Consider the following 16,003-nt stretch of genomic DNA (forward strand, 5'->3'; position numbering starts at 1 on the left):
TTCATATATATATTTCTCTGTAAAATGTTACTATTTTCATATTAACTTAATATTTTTTATAAAAAAATAAAATATTAATTTATGTAAACTTTATAAAATAATATATAATTTCATAAATTCTTAAAATTTTCTGTAAAATAAAAAATTACTTTATTTTAAATAAATTAATTATATAGTTAAAAAAATAAAATAATTGTAGAATCCACCATTAGAAAATAGAATTAAAATATGAGCAAACCCGCCGAGATTAAGATAATAAACATGATGGCAAATTTATACCTTTTTAAAAAATTGGAGTGACTTTTACAATCCACCAATTAAAAAATTTATAATTTTTAAAAATATTTGATATAAAGTTAACAAAAATAATTATTATAATTATAAAATAACTACTCAATGAGGCTAAAAAGCTTGAGCGCTCACCAATAAAAAATCAAATCTAAACTAAAATGACAAAAGTGTTAGGGTAATTATTACAATTATAGGAAAAAACCACAAATTTATACTTAGAAAAATCAATAAAAATTGGGGAATTGAAGAAAGCTTGAGAGAGAGAGAGAGAGAGAGAGAGAACACGTGTTTAAATTTGCATTGCAGCAATTCAATCACCATGAGACTAGCACAAAAGGGATGGGAGAGTTGCCTTGAGTAGCACATGGAATTTGGTTCAATTCTACCACAATTTTTAGAATTCATTTGATTTGAAATGAATTTTATTTTTTGGTATGACACATTTGAAAATATAAAATTTAATTAAATTTTATATAATTTATATTTAATATAAACTCCGCCTAAGTAGTTTGCGCTTAGTCGGTCCCAAGCCCGGATAAAGGAGGAGGGTTGTGGTAGGTGATAACCAGTGTAAAAATTTCATCACACTCTATGATATGGATTCAAATGATATAAACGTTGAGGCGTCCTCTACCAACGACGCACTACATCGGAGCCCGAGTGTAGTGAGAAATATGCAAGGGTGTAGGGCGTTCACTGAAAGCGATGCGCTATACCGGCGCCCGGGTGTGGTGTTAAGTGAGCAAGGGTTCCCACATCATGGACGGGTGTGAGTAAAGAAGTTAGTCCATAGGACAGATAGTAGAATAAATAGTGGAACACAACACAAGATAGACATAGAAAACAATAGAAGATATCATAGAAGGAGACCAATTATGAAGGAGCAGGATAGGAGGAGGATCAGGGTTAGTACTTGGAATGTTGGATCACTTACAGGAAAATTAATGGAGCTTGTGGATACCTTGGAAAGGAGAAGGGTGAATATTGCTTGCATTCAGGAGACTAAATGGGTAGGAGAGAAAAGTAAGAAAGTGGGTAATTCAAGGTACAAACTGTGATTTACCGGAAAGGAGAGAAACAAGAACGGAGTGGGCATAATCATAGACAGGACATTGAAAGACGCAGTAATAGCTGTGAAAAGAGTAGGAGATAAAATTATACTAGCAAAGCTAGTACTAGAAGGAGAAACAATAAATATAGTTAGTGCTTATGCCCCACAAATAGGACTAGACAGTGAGAGTAAACAAAGGTTTTGGGAAGATATGGATGATTTAATACAAAGCATACCGAATGAAGAGAATGTTTTCATTGGTGGAGATTTGAATGGACATGTTGGAAGTGATAGACAAGGTTATGAGAATGTTCATGGAGGTATTGGTTTTGGCAGTCGAAATGAGGAGGGAAAAAGCATCCTAGATTTTGCTATGGCATACGACCTAATACTAGCAAATACCTACTATATAAAAAGAGAGTCACATTTAGTGACTTTTATAAGTGGGCAACATAGAAGCCAAATCGACTTCCTCTTAACCAGGAAGACAAATAGAGCTCTATGCAAGGATTGCAAGGTCGTTCCAGGAGAGGCTTTAACAAGTCAACATCGGCTAGTGGTCTTGGATGTCAAGTTTAGGAACAATTCAAGTAAGGTCAGAAGAAATAGTGTAGCTCCAACAAAATGGTGGGAGTTCAAAGGAGTAAAGCAAATGAAGTTCAAAAATGAGCTTCTCGAGTCCGAAGTATGGAAGCTGGATATGGAGGTCAATGATATGTGTATACAGATGGCATCAAAGATTAGAGAAGTAGCTAGAAAAGTATTGGGAGAGTCTAAAGGACATGGACCACCCTCAAAAAAGAGATGGTGGTGGAATGAGGAAGTACAAAAGGCAGTGAAGAGAAAAAGGGAATGGTATAAGAAATTACCTAAATGTGATAATAATGAGGCATATGAACAGTACAAGATAGCAAAGAAAGAGGCAAAAAAGGCAGTTAGTCAAGCAAGAGCACAGGTCTTTGAAAAGTTATATGAGAAACTTGAAACTAAAGAAGAGGATAAAGATATTTATAGATTAGCAAGGAGGAGAGAAAGGAAATGTCAATATCTCAATCAAGTTATGTGCATTAAGGATAAAGAATGAAAAGTGTTGGTGAAAGATGAGGACATTAAAGAAAGATAGAGAAATTATTTTAATGATATCTTTAATAATAGTCAAAATGGTAATAGCGTGAATATAAATTATAGAACAATAGAAAAGAATGTGAATTATACTAGAAGGATTAGATATTTAGAAGTAAAGGAAGCACTTAAGAGAATGAAAGTGAGTAAAGCCTGTGGACCCGATTAAATACCAATTGAAGTGTGGAAGTATTTGGGAGATATGAGAGTGGCATGGTTAACTAAATTATTTAATAAGATTCTAAACTCAAAGAAAATGCCTGATGAATGAAGGAAGAGTATTTTAGTACCTATTTTTAAAAATAAGGGAGACATACAGAGTTGCTCAAACTATAGGGGAATTAAACTCATGAGCCATACTATGAAGTTGTGGGAGAGAGTTGTGGAGCATCGACTACGTCATGATACTTCTATCTCTCTCAATCAATTTGGTTTCATGCCCATTGCTCAACTATGGAAGTGATCTTTCTCATTAGAAGCTTGATGGAGAAATATAGAGATGTGAAGAAAGATTTACACATGGTTTTTATTGATTTGGAGAAGGCTTATGATAGTGTTCCAAGAGAGGTCTTATGGAATGTGTTAGAATAAAAGAGGGTATCTATTAGGTACATACAAGTATTGAAAGATATGTATGAAGGAGCAACTATTATTGTGCTCACAGTGAGAGGGGACACAAGAGATTTTCCAATCTCAATTGGATTACACCAAGGATCAGCCATAAGTCCTTACCTTTTTACATTAGTTTTAGATGAACTGACAAAACATATACAAGAGAGTATTCCTTGGTGCATGATGTTTGCAGATGATATTGTTCTGATAGATGAGACAAGAGAAGGAGTCAATAGAAAGCTAAAACTTTGGAGAAGTACTCTAGAGTCAAAGGGTTTTAAGTTAAGTAGAACGAAGACAGAATACATGCATTGCAAGTTCAGTGAAGGCCAAACTGGTGATAGAGAAGGAGTTAGTTTGAATGGAGTGGTACTGTCCCAAAGTAATCACTTTAAATATCTAGGCTCAGTCCTTCAAGTAGATGGGGGATGTGAGGAGGATGTTAGTCATAGGATTAAAACTGGATGGTTGAAGTGAAGACGTGCCACGGGAGTTTTATGTGATCGTAAGATTTCCAATAAATTGAAAGGAAAATTTTACCGTACAGCTATACGACCGGCTATATTATATGGTAGTGAGTGTTGGGCACTGAAAGAGTCGTATGCATATAAAATAAGAGTTGCAGAGATGAGAATGTTAAGGTAGATGAGTGACCATACTAGACTAGATAAAGTCCGTAATGAGAGTATTAGAGAAAATGTAGGAGTGGTGCCAATTGAAGATAAGTTGAGAGAAGGGAGATTGAGGTGGTTTGGTCATGTGAAGCGTAGACATACAGAGGCTCTAGTTAGACAAGTAGAGCACATTAGGTTAGAGAATAGAAAGAAAAAAAGGGGTAGACCTAAATTGACTTAGAGGATAGTAGTACAACATGACCTATAAGTATTACATATTTCTAAGGATTTAACCCAAAATCGTTCAGAGTGGAAAAAGCGAATCAATATAGCCAACCATAAATTTTTGGGATAAAAGCTTAGTTGAGTTGAGTTGAGTTTATATTTAATATAATTTTAGAATTGACATTTATTTATATTAATTTTTTAAAATATACTCAAAAATAAAATTAAAAATAATAATTTTATATAAATTAAAAAAAAAACTTATACCTAATAAATTTATAACTAAAAAATATATAAACTAACAATGTAATAATAAATATAAAATAAATTCACATGCCTAAGATTTATATAACAATAAAAATAATGTCATTGCTTAGGGCATTAATAAATTTAAATATTAAAAACTCAAAACAAATATAAAATATTTTATATAGTTATCTACACATTAATAGTAAATAAATAGATAACTAATTTATGATTTCTATCTTCTTTAATTTCCCTTTTTCTTAATTCAACTTAAGTTTATCCTATATTAATTATATGCATCATTTAAAATAATATGACATGCATTATACAAGCTCATAGAATTGATATATGGCAAAATAAAAAATTAGAATGAGAGCAAATTTTTTGATAAGAACACTATAATCCATGGAATATTGTTATGTAAGTTCTGTAAGATCCACTTTAAATTTCATCAAATTTTATAAAAGTTAATTTTAGTCGTAACCAATATCTAGAATTGAATTCTTTTCTTTTCAAATAAAGGTGTTAAAAATAATTGAATTTCACAAAATTTAATATTTTGAAATTGAACCAAACAAGGTGTTATCGACGCTCAGCCTTTAACTGCAAAATAAAACTGCAAAGCCCGAGGCTCATCCCCCTTCATGGCTAACAGCTTCATCATCGACATACTAATAATTAAAACACAAAAATACATGTCATGTAGAAATAGAAATATATATAAGACACCTGATCTTCGTCTGCTTCTGTAATGTTACAATATGTTGTGATACTGGAATAGACCACCCATGGAGGCTTGGGCAAGCATCAAGAACCATGTCTCTAACTCAGCTTTTACATAATAACAAGGTGATACAACAAAATCATGTGAAAATAAAGATTACCCAAATAGCTTAAACAAACATCATAGCTTCCACATCAGGATAACGCAGACATCACTTTGCCCAAGTTCGCTACACTTCACGTTCAATCATAAGCCAAGAAACGTACATTGCTTTCTTGCATGCTCAGGTATCAATTTTGCCAAGGTTTCAGCTGTGACACCCTTCAATTCTACATGATCAAGCAGGAGCAACGTCATTAACAAGCACCATGAAAACAGGGATATTAACCTTGCTACAAAGTGACTGATTTGCCTACCATGAGATTTAAAGTTAAACAATGGTGGAAGGAAACGTCCATTTGGTAGGCGGGTGTTAGGGTCGCGTAACTCATCAAAAAAAGGATGAGTCAAGGCATCCAACTGCAATGGAAGTAAAAAAACTAAAAACATAAGGATCTAATCCTTGCAAAACAAGACAGCATTGAATCAAACAAAGCATAATACAAAAACCCCAGAAACAATCATAACAGAACAACTAAAATGTTCAGTTTCTGTAATCAAAATTATATCATAACATGTTAACAATCAACTAAGCTCTCTCTATGCATTGATTCCAATGACTCCTAGGTCTGCATTAAATGATTACATAACTAATCAAAAGATTTACAAAATCTATCAAAAAGCAACGTAAATGGAGGAGAGACATTCACTCATGTATCCTTAGAAACTACACACTCAGAACAACGACCTAGAAAGGGAAAAAAAAAAACTCACAGCAGTACACCGCAGGTTAGGAGAGTATTGCAGTAGCCTTGAAACTAGATCAACAGCCTCGGGAGGCATGCGCTTGTGGAATATCTAAAATTATTTTAAAAAAAGGAATTAATGAATAAATAAGCTGTTTTAACACAAACATAATCAATCTACCTCAAATTCTAAATGGCAAAATGTTCAATTTAACCCTTGTACTTATCGGGAAAGTTCAATTTAACCCACTTTTAACTTTTTATCCAATTTAACCCAAACATTTCAATTTAAGCTCAATATAACCCAAAAATTAAAATTTATGAGTAAATTTCGTTATTTTTTTATTTAAATAAAAAATCAAGAAGATCAATTTCTTGATTTTGAGACTAAATTTCTTTATTTCTTGATTTAAACCCAAAAATTAAGAGGTTTAATTTCTTGATTTTCTTTATTTTTGGGTTAAATTGAGCTTAAATTAAAAATTTTGGGCTAAATTGGACATAAAGTTGAAAATGGGCTAAATCGAACTTTCACAATAAGTATAAGGGTGTAATTGAGCTTTAAGCCAATTCTAAATACCTTGTGCCATGGGTGAGCTTTAATCTGAGGAAATTTGTACTCTGTATAATTTGGGTTCATGCATTTAATTTCCTCCCTTGTTGGAGTGCCCAAAACCTGCAAAAAAAAATTACAAATGATATTTGGCATTAGAAGAAATAAATAAATGAAGCAGATACTTATGAAAGCAATGCATATATTACCCAAGTGAGGAAGAGAGATTCCATTTCACACCATAGTTACAACTTATAAATTACAAAACAAAGGGCAAATTTAATACAGAACACTTTTCACTTGATAATTAAAAGGTTTAAGATGCAAAATTACCTTGATAATCTCAACAAGCTGGTCAACTCCACTTTCACCAGGAAATAGAGGCTGAGAGGAACAACACACTTATTAAGATTTTGTGGAGATTACATACCCAAATAGCAAGGCAATGAACATTATATACAAAAACTTCCTACCTGTCCAAGCAGTAGTTCAGCAAGAACACAGCCAGCAGACCAGATGTCAATAGCTGTTGTGTACTCAGTTGCCCCGAATATTAGCTCTGGTGCTCTATAATATCTAGAACATATATAAGATATATTTGGCTCCCCTTTTACCTGTCAAAATGAATTATCAAACATCTCAATCCCAAAATGTCAAAGATAACACTAAATGGTAGTAAAATAACAAAGCAAAAACAAACATACCAAGACTTTTGCACTTCCAAAATCACACAATTTAACCTGGTGTGTATGAGGATTAACCTGCACAGAGGAAAAATATTTCAGCTATTGAGTGACTTAGGAAAAAAAAACATGTTGGACATAACAAATTTTTCATCATCCAGTTCAATTATCCAAGAGGTTAAGCAGTCATTTCATGTGAATTGTGAAGTTATATAGAACCTTGCTTAGAATACATATAACTTTTATATAATCATCCTCTTATCTAATAAGATTATAGACATAATAAGTGAACACCAGTGGCTTCAGTACAATTACATATTCATTTATAAGCTTTTCACCACAATTATGCAGTTTTATATAAAACTTATAAATGCCCAAGTAATCATACCAAAAGGTTTTGAGGTTTGATGTCCCGATGACACACTCCAATTGCACGATGGATGTATGACAATGCCCTGAAGATCTGCCAAATTGTCAACAATATGTGAATATCTTGCCAATTTCAATTCCAATGAACTATTGTTTCAAGTAGAAACCATTTCCAGAACTAAGTGAAAATTAACTAGTGTCTATGCAAAGACGAAAATAACATGACAAAGAAAATGACAAAAGAACAAAGGAAAAGAAAATGACAAATATTGCAACCATATGAACTAGTCCCATTCTCTAATAAAACACCATCCTAGTACCAAACTCAAGTGCCCCATTCCATACCTGGTATGCATAAAGTTTCACATATATCAGTGGCATTCTCTGATTCAACTTGTTGTAGTGTTTAATCACCCGGTGAACAGTTTCAGGGACATACTCAAGAACCAAATTAAGGTAAAGTTCATCCTTCTCAGTTGTTGAAAAGAAACAATGCTTTAACGAGACAACATTTGGGTGGTCAAGAAGACGCATGGTTTGCAGTTCACGGTTCTTATACCTCTTATCTTGAAGAACTTTCTTTATAGCAACACTTTCACCAGTCTCCAAGCACTTTGCCTGAATTGAACATCCCAATTGATGAATGAAACCCTTATAAGTTAGTTCAAACCTGGAAAAGGTATACCAATACAGCAAAACAATACTGCCCAATGATTCAACCAAATGCAATAATTCCATACCTGGAAAACAACTCCAAATGATCCATGCCCAACAACACGCTCAGCCATGTAGCTTATTGTCTGGAGTTGGAGATGGAGGAGATTGCATAAGGAAAAATGATCAATATGATAAAATCAGGTGTAAAAGAATAGAGAGCTCATTTTGGAAGCATCCCCATCATATCTAATGAAGCTTGGGATCAAATAAGGTTCAATGGCTCTTGATATGCCACAAAATTTAAAGGGAAACAAAAACAAGCATACCTGCTTTGGCTGGCCATTTCTACCACCAATTGTTGTAACTATAATATGACCTGTCTCTGTACCATTGCCATCAACTACTGTTGCTTCCATTTCCTACAAAGTAAGGAAAATTAGATAGTGGCCTATATTCAAAAACCAGTAAAGCAGAAGCAATGAAGGTAAAAATAATCAACAGATTCACAGATCGCCATACTTTGTCATCCCTAATTTTCATATCATTCATCTCCTCAGGTAATTTATCAACACCAGCATTATGGCCACTAGCTTCTCTCATACCAGTAGGTGCCACACCCACAGAAGCCATTTGTTGGACAAGTTAAAAATGTTTCTTATCCTTGCACTGTGATAGAACTAAACATTTACCTGCAACAATCAGAAAATATAATTTAAATTACAAAACATAAATTATATTTCCCAGCTCACAACCCACCTAAAAAGCATTACAGATTGATTAATGAACTAAACTAAACACATCTATGAGATAATCCAAAGTCCAAACCTAATTATAACCAGAAAACTTTTAGTTATATCTAAGCACAAGCTCTAAAGTTTATTGTGTAAATTCCAGCTGAACTAATAACTGAATGTACCAAAAATTTTCAAGCTCTACCTTCCTGGTCAGAAAATCATAGCTCCTAGCCTCCTAACCAAGTTCAAAGCCAAGAAATTCAATCATTTAACTAATTTCTTCAACCAAATATAATAGCATTGAAAAATCAGTGTTTCATTTTTTTCTAAAATATTTTAATTTAGTAAATAAAATTTTCCAAGAAAATTTAGGCTGAAATCGCACAAGGGCTACCTACCATCAAATCAAGTAATCAACATATGTTCATCTCACAAGGCAATCAAGAGAAAAAATAACAAATGTATTACATTTTCGTAAAAAGTTTACATAAATTTTACGAATCCATCTCAACAGATTCCAATACAATAAAATTTATACAGTGCTCTTAACGTCAAATAATTCCATACAAATAGCTTGACCTCAATATACCCAAATTTTACATACACATTAAAACAAATGATAATCAAAACAAATCCCAAAAGGGGATTCTCTGAACGACCACAAACAGAAAAAAAAATAATAATAAAATAAAATAAAAACAAACAAACAAAATTTATCAACGCAATTAAGAAAAAAAAAAAGAAACAATATAATATAAAAGATCCAACAAAAAAAATAAAACCCAAAATTTCACAAAATATAGAGGACCAACGAAATTAAAAAATATATAAAAAGAAGGATATTATCATCGGGGAAAAAAAATCCTAGTCCCAGATAAGAGAACAGGCGAACCAACACGCCCAAATCGGAACTCAGACGAGATCCAACCCAATACATACCGATCTCAAACCACAAATACCATATGCCAAAAACCCAAATTTTATTTCCAAAAAAAAAAAAAAACAAAACTTGAGCCAAAACATAGAATCAAAGAATAAAAAGCATACCGATCGAACCAGAAAATTCTGGGTATGAAGAAGAAGCTCTATCCAAACGATACCGTTTGGAGGAAGTAGGGGATCAGACAATAGAGAGAGAAAGTGGTGACGATAGATCCACTTTTGTAGGTTATGTGTGTATAGGGCCTTCAGCTTCCTCCTTTGGTTTTTTTGTTGTGTGTTTTACATTTTTTTTTCCCTTTTTTGTTTTGCTATAATGCGGTGGTGACAGTCAGAGCGGAGCATTAAAATAATGGTTAATAGTTTATTTTAAATTAAAAAAAAAAAAGGGAAAATTAGGTAAATTTGGAAAATATGGGAAATAATTATACAAAGTCTTTGTTTATGGGTTTTCCTCATTGACCAACCGTTCAAATTTACCTTTTTTATTTATTTAATTTTCTGAGGACAAATAATAATAATAATAATTGTAATTTTTATAATAAAAGGAAATTGATATTGACACTGATTATTAGATACATCAAGCATATATATATATTTTTATTAATAAAATAATAAATTACATCTTCTTAGTTTTATTATATAATTATTTTTATATGTGTATAGTATATTGCATACTGCTAGATATAAATAGGCCCACTGCTAGATACATAGATTACATAATTAGGGCCTTGAAGTCCAATAATAAAAATGGCCCATGGCCTTGACAAATAAAGCATACGCTTCGATTCACAAAACAATAGTCAATAGATGAAACCCTAGGTAAAGCAAGTTGAGGGTCCAAAACTGTTAGCCTGAGTTGAGAAAATGCAATGCAGTAAGATGTAACACAAGCCACACCAAGAAAAGGCCACTTTTTTATCGGACATCTGCCACCGGAAGAGAGAAGACACATACTGAAATACATTACTAAGGTCATGCATGGCAACTTCATGTGATTTTAAAGACCCCTAACATAATAGAATCCTCAAGGTTCCAACCAAACAAAGGAAGCACGAGACCATGGCACCAAGAATCATAGCAAGTCATGGAGAAAGAAAAAATAGAGAAGTAAAAGAGAGATCCTATATGGGCTTCGCATTCTCTTTGGTCTATTCATAGCAAGGATGGGTAGCCAAACGCTTAAACCCTCAAGGGCTTTCTTGGAACCAATTGTTGAAGCTACATATCTATGGCGATTCAAAAAACTAGCCATTTCACATTATTAAATAATGTTGGTACATGATATAGATTTTTCTAATTATTTAAAGTATAATTTATAATATAGTCCTCAAGATTTGGTAAAACTACAATTCAATTTCATTGGTAAAACTACAATTTAATTCATACTTTTTTAATGAGAAATGATTTAATTTATGAGGTTTTATTTTATTAATAAATTGGTCATTTTATTAAAATTAAATGAAATTGTTGTTAGTAGGTTTGTATATGGATTAATTCAAACGGGTTAAAGGTCTACTATTAAATCCACCCAAATGTAACAACATGAAATTTTCTTTCCTATAAAGATATAATTTTTCTTATATTATTTTATTGTTTAAGCATATTTTATGAGATTATTATTATTATTGTTATTATTATTATTATTATTATTATTATTATTATTATATTTTGAAACTAAATTTAAAAGCTTTATTTATTATTGTATTAAATTAAATTTTTGTTAAACTATTGCTTGAGCTAAGTATATTAATAAAACTTGTTATATTTGATGCAATATTTTAGTTTAATTGTTGATTATTATCATTATTTCAAGTGCATTGAAATCTATTGGTTATTAAAGAATAAAAGTTCTAATTATAGTATCATTTATATTGTAAATATTATTTTAATTGAAATTTTGATTTGTTTTACTCATTATATTAAGATTTTTTATTTAAATTATTCTTAAATTTATTATTCAAGAAAGAATAAAATTATAAGTGTATTTATTTGTATTATCTTATTATATCGTACTTTATATTATTTTAGTATTAAAATGGATTAGATATTTTAGGTTTATATTAATATAATATTTATATAAGTAATTAAAAGTAAAACACCCCCCCCCCAAAAAAAAATTTTCTTCCCAACGCCCTCTCCCTCTCTCTCGCTTTCCTCCTTCTGGTGAGGAGTGCCAAATCGATGACCCTCCCTCGCAGCTCCAGCATCGACCAGCCTCCTTCCAACAGCCATGGATGCCGGCGAAAGCTCCTCCAGCCGCTAGAAAGAAGAGAAGAAAGAGAGCGCCGGTAAGGGGACTTTCCAAGGCCATTTTCGGCCACGTTTGAAGGTCGGAGGACAGGGGACGATGGCAGCAAGCTTCTTGCAACTCAGGGTTCCTCGTCCGACTAAGACTCACCAGTTTTAATGGAGATTCCGGCAAGATTCGAAGAAAGAGAAAGAACAGGCAGTGGCTTTTCGGCTACTTTTCCTATGATACGACCTTCAGATCTGAAATATGAGACCACTGATGGACTCAAGATGACGAAATATTAGAGATAGGACCTGCCCCACTCCGATCGGATACCGTTTGAAAACGACAATCATCGAACGGTCCAAATTGTTTGATGAGAATTTTAAGCTTTTTCGATTCCCAAAAATAAAAAATAATTTTATGATAATTATTAATAATTTTTTGGTGTAATTTAGGTTAGATCGGATTGATGGTAGTTCACTGGCGCCGAGATTGCATTTTCGCCTAGATCTGGCTATCCAGCGGCTTGTCTAGTAACGTAGTCGATATTATAGTCAATCCTAGCATTTTCAGACGTTCTGAATGTGTTTCAGGTGTCAGATTTTGCATAGGTAAACCTGAGCTCTAAGTTGCTCAATTTTTGTCTCATACTGGGTTTAGAATAAATTTCATAAAATATTCGTGGAAGATCAGAAAATTATGATTCTTTTTGCAATAACCTTATAATATTGCTAAGGACCACGGGGAAAGTTTATAGAATTTTTAAAGTTAGTTTGGATAGTTTTGAAAAATATTAATTTTAAAGTCTTATAATTGAGTTGTTTGAGGTTGTAATTATTGTCTGGTTTGGAGGGCCCAGGAGGGGCCATATAATAATGATGAGATATGGGTTGAGTTTAGAAGTACTATTTGAACCATTTTACAAGTTGAGTAGGTTATAGATATAAAAAAAATTATGTCGGATTTCTGGTATAAATTAAGCATTCTGTCTCTTTAGAGTCTTATTTTGAATTAGTACTAATAAATCTATAATATAATTATTTAGGTGATCGAAATCAGCTATTTTACTCCACCCAGTAACCACAATAGCCCTCGATATACTGTGAGTATATATTCATTTTATTTATAATTTTAATATTATTATATTTTTGGCATACTCATGCATCACTTTTACTTATATTTATGTAGCTAAATATTAGGCATGTCCTGTTTGCATTTATAATTGATAATACTACTTTGGTTGTTGTGTTTTAATAATCTGAAGCTGTGTGTGTGAGTAGTTGTATATGTGGTGTATATGGATATGGGTAGGATAGGCAAATCATCTTGAGCTAGTCTCGCTTGGGGCTCGGTCCTTTTTTTAAGGAAGTCAGGGTGAGTACGGCTTTGAGTTGATCTCGCTGACTCCCGCATATAGATTATAAACGAAAGTCTAGCTCGAGTTGATCTCGTTGGCAGGCCTTTGATTAAGAGAGTTGGGTAGGGGGATCAGCTCCCCTATATATGTATGTGTGAGTATGGATTTAACACGGGTGCGTGAGTACTCCAGATTATCTTTGATGTGACTTAATATGATTTTTGTATGAAGATGATGCATTTTATTTCCAATGATGCATTAGAATTAGATAGTTATAGAAATTGTATGTAAAATAAATATTTACTCTCTGAGTCGAATGCTCACTCATTTTCAGTATTTTTCCAGGCTACAGAAAGAGTTCTTTTTCAGAGTAACCTGCTTTCTACCTTGCAGGTTTAACATTAGTTATTTATTTATTTTATTATTTTCACAATTTGAAATCTAGAACTCCGCATGTGTTAGCAGTAAGATAGACCTTGTTGGAGACTATATTAATTTAAGTTTTTTATATCAATAAATGAAAATTTTATGATATTTATATAGTTTATAATTAATTAATTCAGGGTAAAGCTGGACTCCCATGACTTTAGATTTTAATAGTTATCGGGTTAGGTTGACCCGAATAAAAATATAATATAATATTTTATTTGATTTTATTTGCATGATGGATCTCAATTTTGAACCCTGATTATGAATGTGAGATTAGTAAGGTTTACTGCAAGTCTTGGGGGCTTTATGCCGGCTCAGGTTCTAGTATCAGTTTGACCCGTAGGTTCGGGTCGTGACACCAAAAAGAATGGAGCTATGTGTGAATTAAACTTGTCAATAGAAGTCTTCTTTTCTCGACAATGAAGTAAGACCAAGCTCATGAAGTTATTATTCTAAGTCAAAACAAATTGATAGGATCCACCAAAACCATTGTTGTAAAAGAAAGAACCGTGTTGATTAGATTTGAAGGTTCTTTAATCGATTTAGGTTTAAATTGATAAAAAGAAAATCTAAATGCAAAAATGGGACAATCATTCTATTTTTCAGATTCAAAGCGAATATGAACTAAGGGGAAAAAAAATTTGGTGAAGATGTTGATTGCAATAAATAAATCCCAAAATTCACAATAACCCATCAACAATTAGCAAATCTAACTTCAAAATACCCATAAGAAAACACGAAGTCACTTATCTATCCAAATAGAACTCAAAAACCACTTTGAAGAGCCATAAATTTTAGAGCCACAAATTCTTGTAGACCAAGTTTTATCTTAAGAAAACTCACAGCATCATCAAGACTAAATGTGAAGGGATCAAAAGAAGGAAGAAGGTGACGAGAGATGAGTGTAATTTTATCATGGATTCTCTCACCGAACCAACTACTTAGCGTTCTTTCATTCTTCAACCCACAACTAAACCATAAGCATAAAACTCATTATTTTTGATCTGATTTCTTTCAATTTTCATGGGTTTCTTCAGGTTTTCAATTTTGTTGTATAGTCCTGGCTGTTAGTCAATATTAAAACCAAGTAGTCAACAAATGTCATAAAATTCAATGGCAAAAATACACTTGAAGAAAGAGGCAACGTTTAGAACATTTCCCTCATAATTCCAAATGGATAAATTTTAATAATAAAATATTAAATGATCCAGACTAGTATTATGTTAGAGTTGCTTCCATGGCTAATAATTTCATTTAATTTTAACAGAATAGCCAAACCATTAACTAAATCCCAGGGATTAAAATCGTATATTATTATAAAACTAGAGATTAAATTATAATTTTTACTAAACATTAGGGATTATATTATAAATTACCACTATTTAAACTAAAATTAGTGTTTATTTGATTGAGGGGTAATTTTTACTAATCACCCTTAAATTTTTATCCTTCTTTCATTTTTGACCTTCAACTGTATTTTACATTATTATTATTTATATAAGATATTTAATAAATTTAATTTTTGGTATTATTTATAATTAGCAACTAAAATTATCTTGTAATAGTTAAAGATAATATTTTTCGTTATCATTTTTAAGTGGTAATAGTTAACACTAATAATGTAATTTTTTTTTTTTTTATAAAATGGCAATTTATTGATAAGAATAGTAAGATAAATACTGTTTAATCTTTTTCATAAGAGAAAAAATATATACATATATAAATATAGATTAAAATTTTTTGTTTAGAGACAGTCTGAGTAGAAAAAAAAATATAAATTTTCAAACTTTAATTTCTTAATTGTAAGATTAAATTTTGCTATTTAAGCTTAAAAATTAAGATATTTAATTTATCAATTTTTTTATTTTAAAATTAAATTGAATTTAAATTAAAAATTTTGAATTAAATTTAACAAAAAAATAAAAAATAGATTAAAGTAAAGAAATATAATTGAGCTTTTAAGCCTAAGGGGGACATGTATACAAGGATATTCTAAGACGATGTGCATCATTTTACAAGTCTTATCTATTTCCAATCTAATATATATATATAAAAGGTCAAGAATATTATAAGAGGGAAAAACAATAATATAGTAAATAAAGACCATTAAAATTTTTTATTCCTTGGAAATACTTATTTTAGTTTATTAAATGAATAAATATCCATTAAAATTTAATATTTTATAATATTAAATTTATTTTTTAATTAATTAAAAAGGAGATCATATATTTTATATTATAATAATTTGATGTAAATCATTTACATTTTTTGGTTTTTATTAAAAAAAAAAAGAAACCGTAGCAAGAGAAGAACCGG

General features: G+C 31.4%; 1 protein-coding gene across 1 annotated transcript; it reads right to left on the bottom strand.

Annotated features, from left to right (window-relative positions):
- Positions 1-4,862: 4,862 nt before the first annotated feature.
- LOC110644940 (shaggy-related protein kinase alpha) lies at positions 4,863-9,995 on the bottom strand. The gene is made up of 13 exons (XM_021797947.2): positions 9,774-9,995; positions 8,512-8,681; positions 8,319-8,411; positions 8,076-8,135; positions 7,681-7,953; positions 7,355-7,429; positions 6,988-7,044; positions 6,757-6,897; positions 6,617-6,667; positions 6,311-6,406; positions 5,759-5,842; positions 5,302-5,404; positions 4,863-5,214 (listed from the first exon to the last, which is right to left on the bottom strand). Exons 2-13 carry the CDS (start codon positions 8,620-8,622, stop codon positions 5,132-5,134), a joined length of 1,227 nt encoding a protein of 408 aa, XP_021653639.2. The 5' UTR covers positions 8,623-8,681; positions 9,774-9,995; the 3' UTR covers positions 4,863-5,131.
- Positions 9,996-16,003: the final 6,008 nt, after the last annotated feature.

This window comes from Hevea brasiliensis, chromosome 5, assembly GCF_030052815.1.
Source record: "Hevea brasiliensis isolate MT/VB/25A 57/8 chromosome 5, ASM3005281v1, whole genome shotgun sequence".
NCBI classification, from domain to species: domain Eukaryota; kingdom Viridiplantae; phylum Streptophyta; class Magnoliopsida; order Malpighiales; family Euphorbiaceae; genus Hevea; species Hevea brasiliensis.

Coding starts and splice junctions, on each gene's coding strand:
- LOC110644940 (XM_021797947.2), bottom strand. CDS start 8,622: ATGGCTTCTGTGGGTGTGGCACCTACTGGTATGAGAGAAGCTAGTGGC. Junction 8,136..8,318: donor GAAATGGCCAGCCAAAGCAG/GTATGCTTGTTT, acceptor CTCCAACTCCAG/ACAATAAGCTACATGGCTGA. Junction 5,843..6,310: donor AAGCTCACCCATGGCACAAG/GTATTTAGAATT, acceptor AAATAATTTTAG/ATATTCCACAAGCGCATGCC.